The sequence below is a fragment of the Echiichthys vipera genome, assembly GCF_963691815.1.
Source record: "Echiichthys vipera genome assembly, chromosome: 14".
Taxonomy (NCBI): Eukaryota; Metazoa; Chordata; class Actinopteri; order Perciformes; family Trachinidae; genus Echiichthys; species Echiichthys vipera.
Window position 1 is genome coordinate 3,657,967 of NC_139839.1, and position 13,341 is coordinate 3,671,307.

Sequence of the window (13,341 nt, forward strand, 5' to 3'; positions counted from 1 at the left end):
TGGCGGTGAAAGGTTCACGTTGGTGTGATGCGGAGGTGGAGTGTTTACTGCAGATTTGGTCGATGAAAAGATTCAAAAACAGTCGACAAGACGCACAAAAACTCAGAGGTCTACGGAAAGATTTGTAAACAAAGCCACACACACGCGATCAATGCGTGTGACGTGTTACGGCGTGATGACGTATGGACAGCAAGAAGCATTTGCGCGAGGCCCAGGCAGTGTGAGTACAAACTGGGCTGGGGCGCAGGGGGAGAGGGATTGGGGACAAGTACCCTAAAGCCCGGGTCGCGGTCCGGAAGGACAGTGTGAGTGCGCCCTCCAGAATACCTCCAGTATAACACGGAAATATTAATTGATCTAAAATTGGAATGAAGGATATTTGCGTGTGTTTTAAAGTAAATATATTATTTATAAGTATTATTTTGTGTTATTTATAATATTTGGAATGAAAGCAACGTCCATTATCGAGGTGAGTAGCGCGTGTTGCGTTCAGGGTCAATTGGACCTCAGGAAAAACAAACACTTTCAAACATTTCTAAATATTTGAATTGTAAAATAGATGATAATGATGTTAAAATCATTAAAATGATCAAATTAACCCCGAAGGAACAACGCCAATGTCAATTTACGGTTTTCCCAGTTGTCCTCATAAAATTAGGGAATTTATAAAGAATAAGAAATGACGTGTGTTTAAGATGTCCAACTATGAAAGGGGTCAAATTGACCGCAAGGAGAACGGGAGGGTTAAAGCAAACAGGAGATCAATGAGGAGTCCAAGCAGCAGATCGACACTGACCGGCAGACTCTCTCCACCGAACACGGCTGAGCACTCACTCATGCTCGTGCATATTACTCGCATCACGCTGCATTATCCTCTCCATTGCTACACTCTGGGCTCCTCCCCTCAAACCTTGCATTCAATGAATCCTACTTTGGCTGTGCAGAGCAACAGAAAGTCAGAGACACAGTTTTTTATGTGTTCCTGCAGCAGAAGCACACGTGAGGAAGACCGGTCACCTCCTGACACATGCACGGAAAACCCCACAGATAAAAGTAAAAAAAAACACTCAAAACCGACGTTTTTTCATCACACCGAGAGAAACTCTTGCTGGTTGAGAGTTAAAGTTGTACTCCGCGCGATGTTACGCAACCCAAAAACTAAATCCACGTATCTAAATTACAAAGTTGAACAGCGGCAGACGGAGTGTGTGTCGTTCCCACTAATTGGGAGACTGGTGGGAAATCCTAACAGTGTGTGTGTGACATGTGAAACCCAGCACACTACTGCAAAAACACTTTTTCTGAGAGTCAAACTTTCTCCGCGCCACTCGGGACAGCCCGCGTACGAGTGCGTACCGCGGCTTCATCTTTGTTCTTGAGGGATACACGCACGGCTCCATCTGATGGAACTTCTTTGGGTTCTTATGCATTTCTGTAAAAATAGATATTTTTCTATATTTGGGGAAAAAGTAATTAATGCATTCAGTACATTGCGAGCGGTACTACATGCTAAATGGACTTGTACTTATAAAAAGCTAACAACGGGCGTGAGGCGGGGTCCACCCTGGACAGGACGCCGGTCTATCACAGGGCACAGAGACAAACAACCATTCACATCACAGTCGTCAATGAACGTGTCTATGTGCGTGTCTTTGGACTGTGGGAGGAAGAACCCGGAGACACGAGGAGAACATGCAAACTCAACACAGAAGGGCCCAAGCCAGGATTCGAACCAGGAACCCCTCTCGCTGTGAGGCGACAGTGCTAACCACCACACCACCGTGTCAACAATTTCTCCAAAATCCATCATGCAGCAAAATGATCATTCAAACAGGAATCCCATTATTGAGCTGCACGCTGTCACACTGTTTATACATCAGATATGTTGTGATTAGGTCGCAGCTGAGGGGCGACGCTCGCCAACTTAGAGACACATTCCTATTTCAATTGATTTGTATTCATAAATAATAATGTTTACACTCAAATTTACCCTCATAACCCCACTCAGGTGTCTAACAATAACCAAACTGTGACGAGCAACAGCTGCCTGATAACACTCAGGTGTGTTAGAGCGGAGAGAAACCTAACACATGCAGGACAGTGGCTCTCCAGGACCAGCATTGCCTACTCCTGTGTTATACAAATAAAGTTATTATTATGGAGCCAGGGCCGTAAAATGGGGTGCCAAGGCCTCTTCACTAGTTTCAACCCTTCTCCTTCCAGCGCCCTTCTCGGACCGCATCCGTTTTTCAAACCAACCTTCATTTTGATCTCAACTCCCCGACTGTAAAGTTTAATGTTTGAATCCCTGCATGACTGCGATGTTATTGCAGTAACAAAATCCGCCCGCAGACGGACAGACACGCTGACTCACAAGGTGAAAACAGGACGCGCCTGGTCGCTGCTGTAAAACCTTTTGCTGTTTTCTAGACTCAATGTAATATTCTGCACACGTATGAAGGACGTAACAGGCCGCACCAGTCAACAGCGTCGGACGGTATCTGTGTACAGAAAGAGAGAAAGTAAACTCCCAACAAAAAACAATGTATTATTCAGGAGAAAGCTCTATTTTTTTGGACTTAAGGGCGCACTCACACTGTCCTTCCGTACCGTGCCCCGGGCTTTAGGGTCCTTGTCCCCCCCTCCAGGCCCGTTTGTACTCACACTACCTGGGCCTCGGAGAATGCTTCTTGCTGCCTATACGTCATCACGCCGTAACACGGCACACGCATTGATGACGTCATGGCGATGCGTGGCTTTGTTTCCAGATCTTTCCGTAGACCTCGGAGTTTTTGTGCGTCTTGTCGACTGTTTTTGAATCTTTTCAACGACCAAATCTGCAGTAAACACTCCACCTCCGCATCACACCAACGTGAACCTTTCACCGCCATTGTTTTAAATGTCCGCGCATGGTCCCTCCTTCTTTTCTCTATGTCCCAACAGGCGCACAGGAAATGACCTCAGAACCGTCGTAGGCCTCGTGCTCGTACACGTGCGCAGGCTCGTGCTCGTACACGTGCATACGCGCTCTACAAAAGCCCACCTCTCTCAGATGGGCCGTGGACGGCCAGCTGGCCGCAGTTATGCGCGGATCGGGTGCACTCACACTGGTCAAACGCACTAGGCTTGACCCGAAAAATCTGTTTTGGCCCGGTGCGGAAGGACAGTGTGAGTGCGCCCTAAGTGACGGATCACTTTAGTCTGGTTACACTCGGACGTCTACCAGATGAAGGCAGCAGCATTATGACGGCCGTTTTTCATTAGAGCTTCCATCGGTGTAATTAACACTGACGAGCGTCGGGGTTTATCCTGCCTCTTTACGTTTGTCTGCACAAAACACAAAGTGCTTCTCCTCCAAGAGGATGAACTGATGAAACACAAATGTAACACACCTCGTAAATGAAAACATGACCCTCGCCTGCGACTTTTACCGTGCAATAAACTCTCAGCCGATCGCACGGCTCCCCACACCGCAAAGTAAAGTGGGTGCAACAGCTGCAGAGTAAACCTCGGCACTCCTCCGCCGCCGAGCCTCGGAGCACAACAAGCTTTGTGTCCTTCGTGCTGATAGTCCCTCCAATAAACGTGTGACTTTCTTAGGGGGCATATTTAACTTTATTAGGCAGATCGAAGTGTGGAGAGACAGACACGAGGGGAATGACACGAGACAAATGTCCTCGGCTATAAGACGCGGGGAATTAGTTGCATTTAAACAGCTCTTTTCTAGTCTACTGACCGCTCGGAGCACACGTTTAACACACGCCAGCGTTCACCCTTTCACACACACACGTTCATACACTGTTGGCAGAGGCGGCCGTGCAAGGTGCCAAGATGGAGCGGCTAAGGGTTCAGTGTATTTCTCAAGGACACTGCGACATGTTAAAGCTGGGGATCGAATCAGGAACCTTCTCTCCTCCTGAGCGATGCTGCCCAAACATTGACGTCTTGGTTAAAAAGCTGTAACGTCAGAATGTGTTTGCAGTGACATACAATGATGTGCTCACGCGTGTATCTTCAGCTACAGAAAGTAAATTAGCAGGAGAGGCCTTTACATCCATGTTGAACCTGTATTTAATTCATATTCTTGGATGTTGGATTTAAGCTTCTGGTGAAAATGGGAGTGAAACATTCATTCATCCATTCATCTTCAACCTCTCGTCCCTGTCGGGGTTGTGGGGGGCTGGAGCCGATCCCAGCCTGGACAGGACGCCAGTCTATCACAGGACACAGAGACAGACAACCATTCACACCTACGGGTGATTTTAGAGTCATTGATGAACCTGAGCTTCTCTCCTCTCCGTCTGTATGATTCATGTCTCATCAACGCATGTTACTAATTCAACTTCTTCCGCGGAGTTGTTTGTGCTTTGTCGTCCTGCAGGTCTCTGCTGATGGTGGTGGTGGCGCCTGCTGCCGTGGACCTGCATGACGCTTCCTGCTGCTGTTATAATCTATCACCGTAGATGTGCTTGTTTCTACTATTCTGCTGTATCAATAAGTCATATTCACATTACCATAGATGTTATTATAGTTACTGGAAGTGTCTTTGTCTCTGTCTTTGTCTCTCTCTGTCCATCTGTCCGTCTTTTCTCTCTCTCTCCTTCTCTTCCTCTCTCCGGTGCAGACAGACGTCCGTCCTCCACAGAGCTGGGTCTGTCTGACGTTCCTGTCTGTTATAGTGAAGGTTTTCAACGCCATCGTACTCTACGGGGGAATTGTTGGGTCTGTAAATCATAAATAAGTCATAGAGTGTGGTCTTTACCTACTCTGTTAAGTGTCCTGAGATATCCTCAGTTATGATTTGACACTGTAAATAAAATTGAATTGAATTGAATAACATATGTGAACACACATGTATCTCACCTACGAGTTTAAGCCATAACACTTTTGAAATAAGGATAAAATCTCTTAAAAGTACCGTAGAAGTCACCAGGATGATGCTTTTTCAGGTTATTCTGCAGCAGCAAACTATCGTAGTAGTAAGTTGTCCGTAAGTAGTTCTTTCTCTCAGATGTGGAGAGGTACTGATGAGGAATTAGGAGTCATAGCTGTCGTACGAACCAAGCTGAGCGTTTGATTTCACCTCCTCTTTCCTGTAAATTGAACTTTAATTTCCCGGCGAGATGAAAGATTCTGTAGATTAGACCCAAATCTGTTGCTGCTTTACTCTCTGGACAGCTGGCTAGTGTTTGCAGATATTCATTAAATAATCTCCGCTCAGAGGACGGACAATGAATTCTGTCCAAGTCTGGCTTTTCACTTTCCAGAAGCAGCTATTGTTCAGTAATCCTCGGGATTAAAACCCCCAACTCCCACCAGGTTTGGTGAATTCTTAGAAAACTGTCGCTCTGCCATGTAACCACAGGACACAAGATCTGTTATATTTATAGTTTATCTTTAAGCCTCAGTTGTTTTTCCTTTTGTGTCTTCAATTATACATACCTGTCAAATTTAACATGGGGACGCTGAATTCATGCATTAATCCTCAAGCGTGCGTCCAAAAAAAGACCATCAAATGACCGTCTAGAACAGGGTATGGGCAATTGCAGTCCTGGAGAGCCACTGTCCTGCATGTTTTAGGTTCCTCCCTACCCTAACACGCCTGAGTCTAACAAGAATCAAACTGTGACGAGCATCAGCTGCTTGATAACGAGCAGAGCATCAGACTCAGGTGCGCACTCCCACTGTGCGTCCGCACCGTGCCCCGTGCTTTAGGGTACTTGTCCCCCCTCCCTCTCCCCCCGCGCCCCAGCCCCGTTTGTACTCACACTACCTGGGCCTCGGAGAATGCTTCTTGCTGCCTATACGTCATCACGCCGTAACACGTCACACGCATTGATGATGTCATCGCGATGCGTCGCTTTGTTCACAAATCTTTCCGTAGACCTCTGAGTTTTTGTGCGTCTTGTCGACTGTTTTTGAATCTTTTCATCGACCAAATCTGCAGTAAACACTCCACCTCCGCATCACACCAACGTGAACCTTTCGCCGCCATTGTTGTTGTTGTTAAATGTCCGCGCATGGTCCCTCCTTCTTTTTTATACGTCCCAACAGGCGCACAGGAAATGACCTCAGAACCGTTGTAGGCGTTGTGCTTGTGCAAACGCACTCTTCAAAAGCCCACCTCTCCCAAACGGGCCGTGGACCGCAAGCATGCCGCAGTTATGCGCGGAGCGGTTGCACTCACACTGGTCAAACGCACTAGACTTGACCCGAAAAACCTGTTTTGGCGCGGTGCGGAAGGACAGTGTGAGTGCGCCCTTAGACTCAGGTGTGTTAGAGCAGAGAGAAACCTAAAACATGGAGGACAGTGGCTCTCCAGGACCAGAATTGCCCAGCCCTGGTCGGGAATATTGCACAAATGAACAATAGCTGCTCGTTCTCTGTGTTCACATTTAAGAGCTGGTGAACAATTTTGAATCAGACACAGAGACTCATTCAAATCCTCTGAAAGACTGAGAGTTTCAGTAAGAGGGCCATTGTTGAGATCTACTCTGTTCATTTTTCAGAAAATCTGCATAATAATTTCCCCGTCCTTTGTGAAACAGGCTCCGTGAGCCGGAGGTCCTTTACAGTAACGTCTCTGTAATTCAGTGTTTCTGTGAACCATCGATCGTTCACCCTACAGAGCTCTGATTTCTGTTTCCTTCATGGTGTTGAGACTTTCGTTTACAGTTGGATTCATTCATTCATACACATGTACAGGGGCGGAGCTGCAGGATCAGGAGGCAGCTGCAGCTTCGGTTTGGTTGGGAGTGAAGTCGTGTTGGGAACGAAGACCTCCACCTGTAGACCCCCAGCCCTGTTAGCTGCATGGCTCTGTGGGTAGTCATGTCGGCCGTTGCACCACTCGAGTCCAGACTGAAACATCACCAATCTAAACGCTGTTGGACGGCTGACCTAGATATATTTATATACATGTAGATGCTTTCAATATGTTGGAAATGATATATGTCACTTTATGTTATTCCATTCCCCATAGACCCCCAAGTTAAAATGAGTTAATCCCATAGACCTCCATGTTAAAACGAATCAATCCCCATAGACCTCCATGTTAAAATGAGTCCATCCCCATAGACCTCCATGTTAAAATGAGTCCATCCCCAAAGACCTCCATGTTAAAATGAGTCAATCCCCATAGACCCCCATGTTAAAATGAGTCAATCCCATAAACCCCCATGTTCAAATGAGTCAATCCCTTAGACCCCCATGTTAAAATGAGTCAATCCCCATAGACCCCCATGTTAAAATGAGTCAATCCCATAGACCCCCATGTTAAAATGAGTCAATCCCATAGACCCCCATGTTAAAATGAGTCAATCCCCATAGACCCCCATGTTAAAATGAGTCAATCCCATAGACCCCCATGTTAATGAGTCAATCCCCATAGACCCTGTGTTAAAATGAGTCAATCCCATTGACCCCCATGTTAAAATGAATCAATCCCATAGACCCCGTGTTAAAATGAGTCAATCCCATAGACCCCCATGTTAATGAGTCAATCCCCATAGACCCCCATGTTAAAATGAGTCAATCCCCATAGACCCCCATGTTAAAATGAGTCAATACCCATAGACCTCCATGTTAAAATGAGTCAATACCCATAGACCTCCATGTTAAAATGAGTCAATCCCATAGACCCCCGTGTTAAAATGAGTCAATCCCCATAGACCCCATGTTAAAATGAGTCAATACCCATAGACCTCCATGTTAAAATGAGTCAATCCCATAGACCCCCATGTTAAAATGAGTCAATCCCCATAGACCCCATGTTAAAATGAGTCAATCCCCATAGACCCCATGTTAAAATGAGTCAATCCCATAGACCCCCATGTTAATGAGTCAATCCCCATAGACCCCGTGTTAAAATGAGTCAATCCCATTGACCCCCATGTTAAAATGAATCAATCCCATAGACCCTGTTTTAAAATGAGTCAATCCCATAGACCTCCATGTTAAAATGAGTCCATCCCCATAGACCTCCATGTTAAAATGAGTCAATACCCATAGACCTCCATGTTAAAATGAGTCAATCCCATAGACCCCCATGTTAAAATGAGTCAATCCCAATAGACCCCATGTTAAAATGAGTCAATCCCATAGACCCCCATGTTAATGAGTCAATCCCCATAGACCCCGTGTTAAAATGAGTCAATCCCATAGACCCCGTGTTAAAATGAATCAATCCCATAGACCCCGTGTTAAAATGAGTCAATCCCATAGACCCCCATGTTAAAATGAATCAATCCCATAGACCCCCATGTTAAAATGAGTCAATCCCCATAGACCTTCATGTTAAAATGAATCAATCCCCATAGACCCCCATGTTAAAATGAGTCAATCCCCATAGACCCCCATGTTAAAATGACTCAATCCCATAGACCCCCATGTTAAAATGAGTCAATCCCATTGACCTCCATGTTAAAATGAACCAATCCCATAGACCCCCATGTTAAAATGACTCAATCCCCATAGACCTCCATGTTAAAATGAGTCAATCCCCATAGACCTCCACGTTAAAATGACTAAATGTTAGCATGCTAACACGCTAACTAAGATGGTGGCATCCGCATATGCAACCACTTCTAGATCACAGTAATCCAATTACACTTGTTTGAAGTGATCTGACACCTCCAGAGCAGCTATAACGTGTTGTTCTCGACCAATCCATGAAGTAGTTTGAAATGTAATAAACCTTATCTATTTATTTATTAACAATAGCTATGAGTCAGCGTGGCAAGTTACGTCTGGTGTCAAATAGATGTTTAGTTATTCATACCCTTCAACAGATTAAAAATGAGCCATCGCGCCTTTCAAATGATGGATCGGTGACATATCTTTCCTCCCTATTTCACCATCATTGGACGCATCCATCAAACAACCGTTCTCTCTCCTGACAGGCTTAAAACTGTGATCTTTCATGGTCATCAAAACTCTCTCCGACCGTTACTTTCCCTCCGTTCCCATAAATGACCAGCGGAGCATCGCTAAATCACTGCCCAGGAGTCATAACTTGTGCCGCTTCTTCTGAACCTGTCTCGGCCGGTGCATTTATATGCAATTTACGTCAGGGAGCTCTTTCACATGAGAGAAGTGGACGTCAACAGTAGCATCCACTCACAGAGAGACCAAGAGGCTTTGGCGTTAAAGCCCAGGAAAAAAGATGAAAAAGAAAGATGAAAGGGATTAAAATGCTGCTAACTGAAAGGAAATATAGTTTTCGCAACTTTGGTTTAGTTTAAGCCGTAATTACTACTACAAATTATGATATTGTACCCTTCAAGTGTACTTTAAAAGGAGCGGTCCAACGCGGAACATAGTTGTTTGCTGCAAAACTAATAGTCTGAGTATCGAGTACAGGGCCTTTAGGATGTGGAAATATAGCAAGAGGAAGTCCAAAACAAGCGGTGTCACTGTGTTACCAAATTCAGCGGGTTCATTGTTATCAGAACCAGTCGAAACGCATCAAAAATATATGAGTTGTAGTCGGAGTAGTTAGTAATAGTGTAAGAATTCTTGAGTTATGGCCAAAGATCAGAGTGACCTTGACCATCCCCATAGACCCCCATGTTAAAATGGGTCAATCCCCATAGACCTCCATGTTAAAATGACTCAATCCCATAGACCCCCATGTTAAAATGAGTCAATCCTGATAGACCCCCATGTTAAAATGACTCAATCGCCATAGACCTCCATGTTAAAATGAGTCAATCCCCATAGACCCCCATGTTAAAATGACTCAATCCCATAGACCTCCATGTTAAAATGACTCAATCCCATAGACCCCCATGTTAAAATGAGTCAATCCTGATAGACCTCCATGTTAAAATGAGTCAATCCCATAGACCCCCATGTTAAAGTGACTCAATCCCATAGACCCCCATGTTAAAATGAGTCAATCCTGATAGACCTCCATGTTAAAATTAGTCAATCCCAACGACCCCCATGTTAAAATGACTCAATCCCCATAGACCTCCATGTTAAAATGAGTCAATCCCCATAGACCCCCATGTTTAAATTAGTCTATCCAATAGACCCCCTTGTTAAAATGACTCAATCCCATAGACCTCCATGTTAAAATGACTCAATCCCCATAGACCCCCATGTTAAAATGACTCAATCCCCATAGACCCCCATGTTAAAATGAGTCAATCCCCATAGACCCCCATGTTTAAATTAGTCTATCCAATAGACCCCCTTGTTAAAATGACTCAATCCCATAGACCCCCATGTTAAAATGACTCAATCCCATAGACCCCCATGTTAAAATGAGTCAATCCCCATAGACCCCCATGTTAAAATGAGTCAATCCCATAGACCCCCATGTTAAAATGAGTCCAGCTTCTTTAGGCCCCACTAGCCGTCGTGAACTCAGAAAGATTAATGTGCTCTAACTTTTAAATCCAACCTTTCTCGTCTCCTTAACTCAACCTTCATTTTGTGTGTGGGAACAACAAGGAGCAGCGTTCCCGCCCTCGCTGTTCTCACTCAGACGCATCATTTGTCATCACAAGACACTTAATTATCCACTGCTGATGTAAGTGACTCCTCAGCACTGAGGCGTAAAAGGGTGGTTTACCTTTAGCACGGTGGATCCCAGCTCCAGACCCACGAGCACCGTCCTGTCCACCAACTCAGCTATCCTGGGGTCGGCCACCTTCAGGGAGTCCTGGACCAGGTCTGTGACATCCACCTGCCAGTCGGGCCCCAGCATGGTGATGACCTGGTCGGTACCTTCTGTGGAGGTGGTGTGGAACTGGGTCAGCACCTTGACCAGGGCCCGCTGGTACTGCAGGGTGCAGCCTCGACTCACCCGGCGCTCGTCGTCTTCGTCATCGGCGTCACTGTCTCTGGTGCTTCTACGACGGAGAGAAAAGGGGAAAAATGTATTTAAACTGAGAATCAAAACGCATCAAAGGTCCCACAATATGCAAATCTTTAGGTTCATACTTGTATTCTGAGTTTCTACTAGAACATGTTTACATTCTTTAGTGTTAGGGCGCACACACGCTGTCCATCAGTACCGTGCCTGAGGACGTGTCACGGCTAAAGTCTGGTTCGTTTGGCCAGTGTGAGTGCAACCGTACCGCGTCTAGGCGCCCGTTTGGACATGTACGAGCATGAGCGTGCGCACGTGTATGCGGTTCTGAGGTAATTTCCTGTGCGCCTGTTGGGACGTAGAAAAAAGAAGGAGGGACCATGCGCGGACATTTCAAACAATGGCGGTGAAAGGTTCACGTTGGTGTGATGCGGAGGTGGAGTGTTTACTGCAGATTTGGTCGATGAAAAGATTCAAAAACAGTCGACAAGACGCACAAAAACTCGGAGGTCTACGGAAAGATCTGGAGACAAAGCCACGCATCGCCATGACGTCATCAATGCGTGTGACGTGTTACGGCGTGATGACGTATAGGCAGCAAGAAGCATTCTCCGATTCCCAGGTAGTGTGAGTACAAACGGGCCTGGAGGGGGGGACAAGGACCCTAAAGCACGGGGCGCGGGACGGAGGAACAGTGGGAGGGCGCCCTTAAAAACACTACTTGTTAGCGTAGCGTTAGCGCCAGTCTGCTCTGATTGTTCAGCGTTTCCAAGTCTTTGAATCTGTGCTCTCTGCGTCTCGTCGCCCTGCTTATAAATCCTAATTTGATAAAACGTACATGTGCATTTAACATAATCCTGCACTGTTGTTTATGACGACTGTAGCCGTACACCTATAAGTATGTGTATGTATGTGCATATGCTGGTATATGTGCAGGTGCTGCATGCGTTTGTGTGAGTATGTGTGATGATTTCTTGTTGTACATGCATTTTCCTTTTGCTTTTGTCTGCTCTGTGAAACACTTTGACTGTTACAGCTCTTTTTAACTGTTCCATAGAAATAAAAGTGAACTTGAACTGCAATAGCATCAGATTTATTCAGCTTTAGTGTTTCACAATACACAATATTGCACAGTATTTATAAAGCCCCTCCGCCTGCTTTATAATAAAAAAGGACGTGTAAACTATGCGTATTATTCACATTTCTGGATGTGTAAACATTCCTCTACATGGTGTCAAGGATGCAGCAAAAGCCGAGCGGCGCTGAACCTCTTAAACCCTTCATGAACATCGTGGCTGACGATTAGGCAGCTGTGGCGTTTCCAGCAAAATGAAGCGATTAATGTATAATAATCCAAACTCACTGCCCCCAAATCTGGCCAAATGTGTCTGGAATTGGCCAAAAAAGACTGAGAACCCCTCATAAAAACACATTTCAATGTTATTAAAAGCTTTTAACCAATCACCAATCATTACCAGTCACTTCAAACAGAGCAGCTGCTGTGAAATTACACTGGGAACTACATTAGCAAAAGTGGCACGATGCTACGTCTCAATGTGTGCCTTCTGTTCTTAAGGGTCTCATCTCAGGATCTGACATCACAACGCTGATGAGGAGCTCGGCACCACTCCGCACAGATCCATCACATTATCTACTCTCGTGTAACTGCAGTGAGGGGGAAACAGAAAAACCTCCGGGCCAGCAGGGAGCGAACGATACGGCAGCGAAAAGCAGAGTTTTGGACCGATGCCCTTCTTATCTCACAGGAGCCCTGGGCAGCAGGGTTAAACATGCCAGGTGCATCCCCGACTGAGCGCAATCTGCTCTACAGCAAGACGGACGAGTCTCCCAACTTCGCTTAGCAGGGCTGACAGCCTGCCAGCTTCTCCTTAAAGAGCACTCCTCTACTTAATCTTAGCTGTGACTTAACTATCGGGCTGACTCGGGATTCAGGAGAGGAAGCGGGGGCTGTCAGCCACTGACAGAGCGTATACCCCACCCATCGATTCAAGGAACGGGTCCGATTATCAGGCCAAACACTTCTGCCTCCACACACTCATAAATACTTAGAACACACTCCATCAACAGTAGTATGCATTGTTGCGTGTACATCTCCACCAACTGGGTTTGATTATTAATTCATCTCCGCGTGCCTCATCGTCGCCCCAATCCTCCAGCACTCTGCACTTCATGATCTCATCTTCATCCGCTTATCCGGGGTCGGGTCGTGGGGGCAGCAGCTTTAGCAGGGGACCCCAAACTTCCCTTTCCCGGGCCACATTAACCAGCTCTAACTGGGGGATCCTGAGGCGTTCCCAGGCCAGTGTGGAGATCTAATCTCTCCACCTGGTCCTGGGTCTTCCCCGAGGCCTCCTCCCAGCTGGACGTGCCTGGAACTCCTCCCTAGGGAGGCGCCCAGGGTTCATCCTTACTAGATGATCCTGAACCACCTCAACTGGCTCCTTTCAACGCAAAGGAGCAGCGGCTCTACTCCGAGTTCCTCACGGATGCTGAACTTCTCC

At 46.2% G+C, this 13,341-nt stretch overlaps 1 protein-coding gene across 1 annotated transcript in view; it reads right to left on the reverse strand.

Moving 5' to 3' along the window:
• The window catches only part of tmem132e (transmembrane protein 132E), a gene marked incomplete at its 5' end in the record, with an annotated part of 154,192 nt that overhangs the window by 16,866 nt on the left and 123,985 nt on the right, over positions 1-13,341 (reverse strand). Inside the window, one exon of the mRNA XM_083927561.1 lies at positions 10,580-10,859. Within this exon, the coding sequence (XP_083783687.1) occupies positions 10,580-10,859 (280 nt within the window). The remainder of the gene's footprint in view (positions 1-10,579; positions 10,860-13,341) is intronic.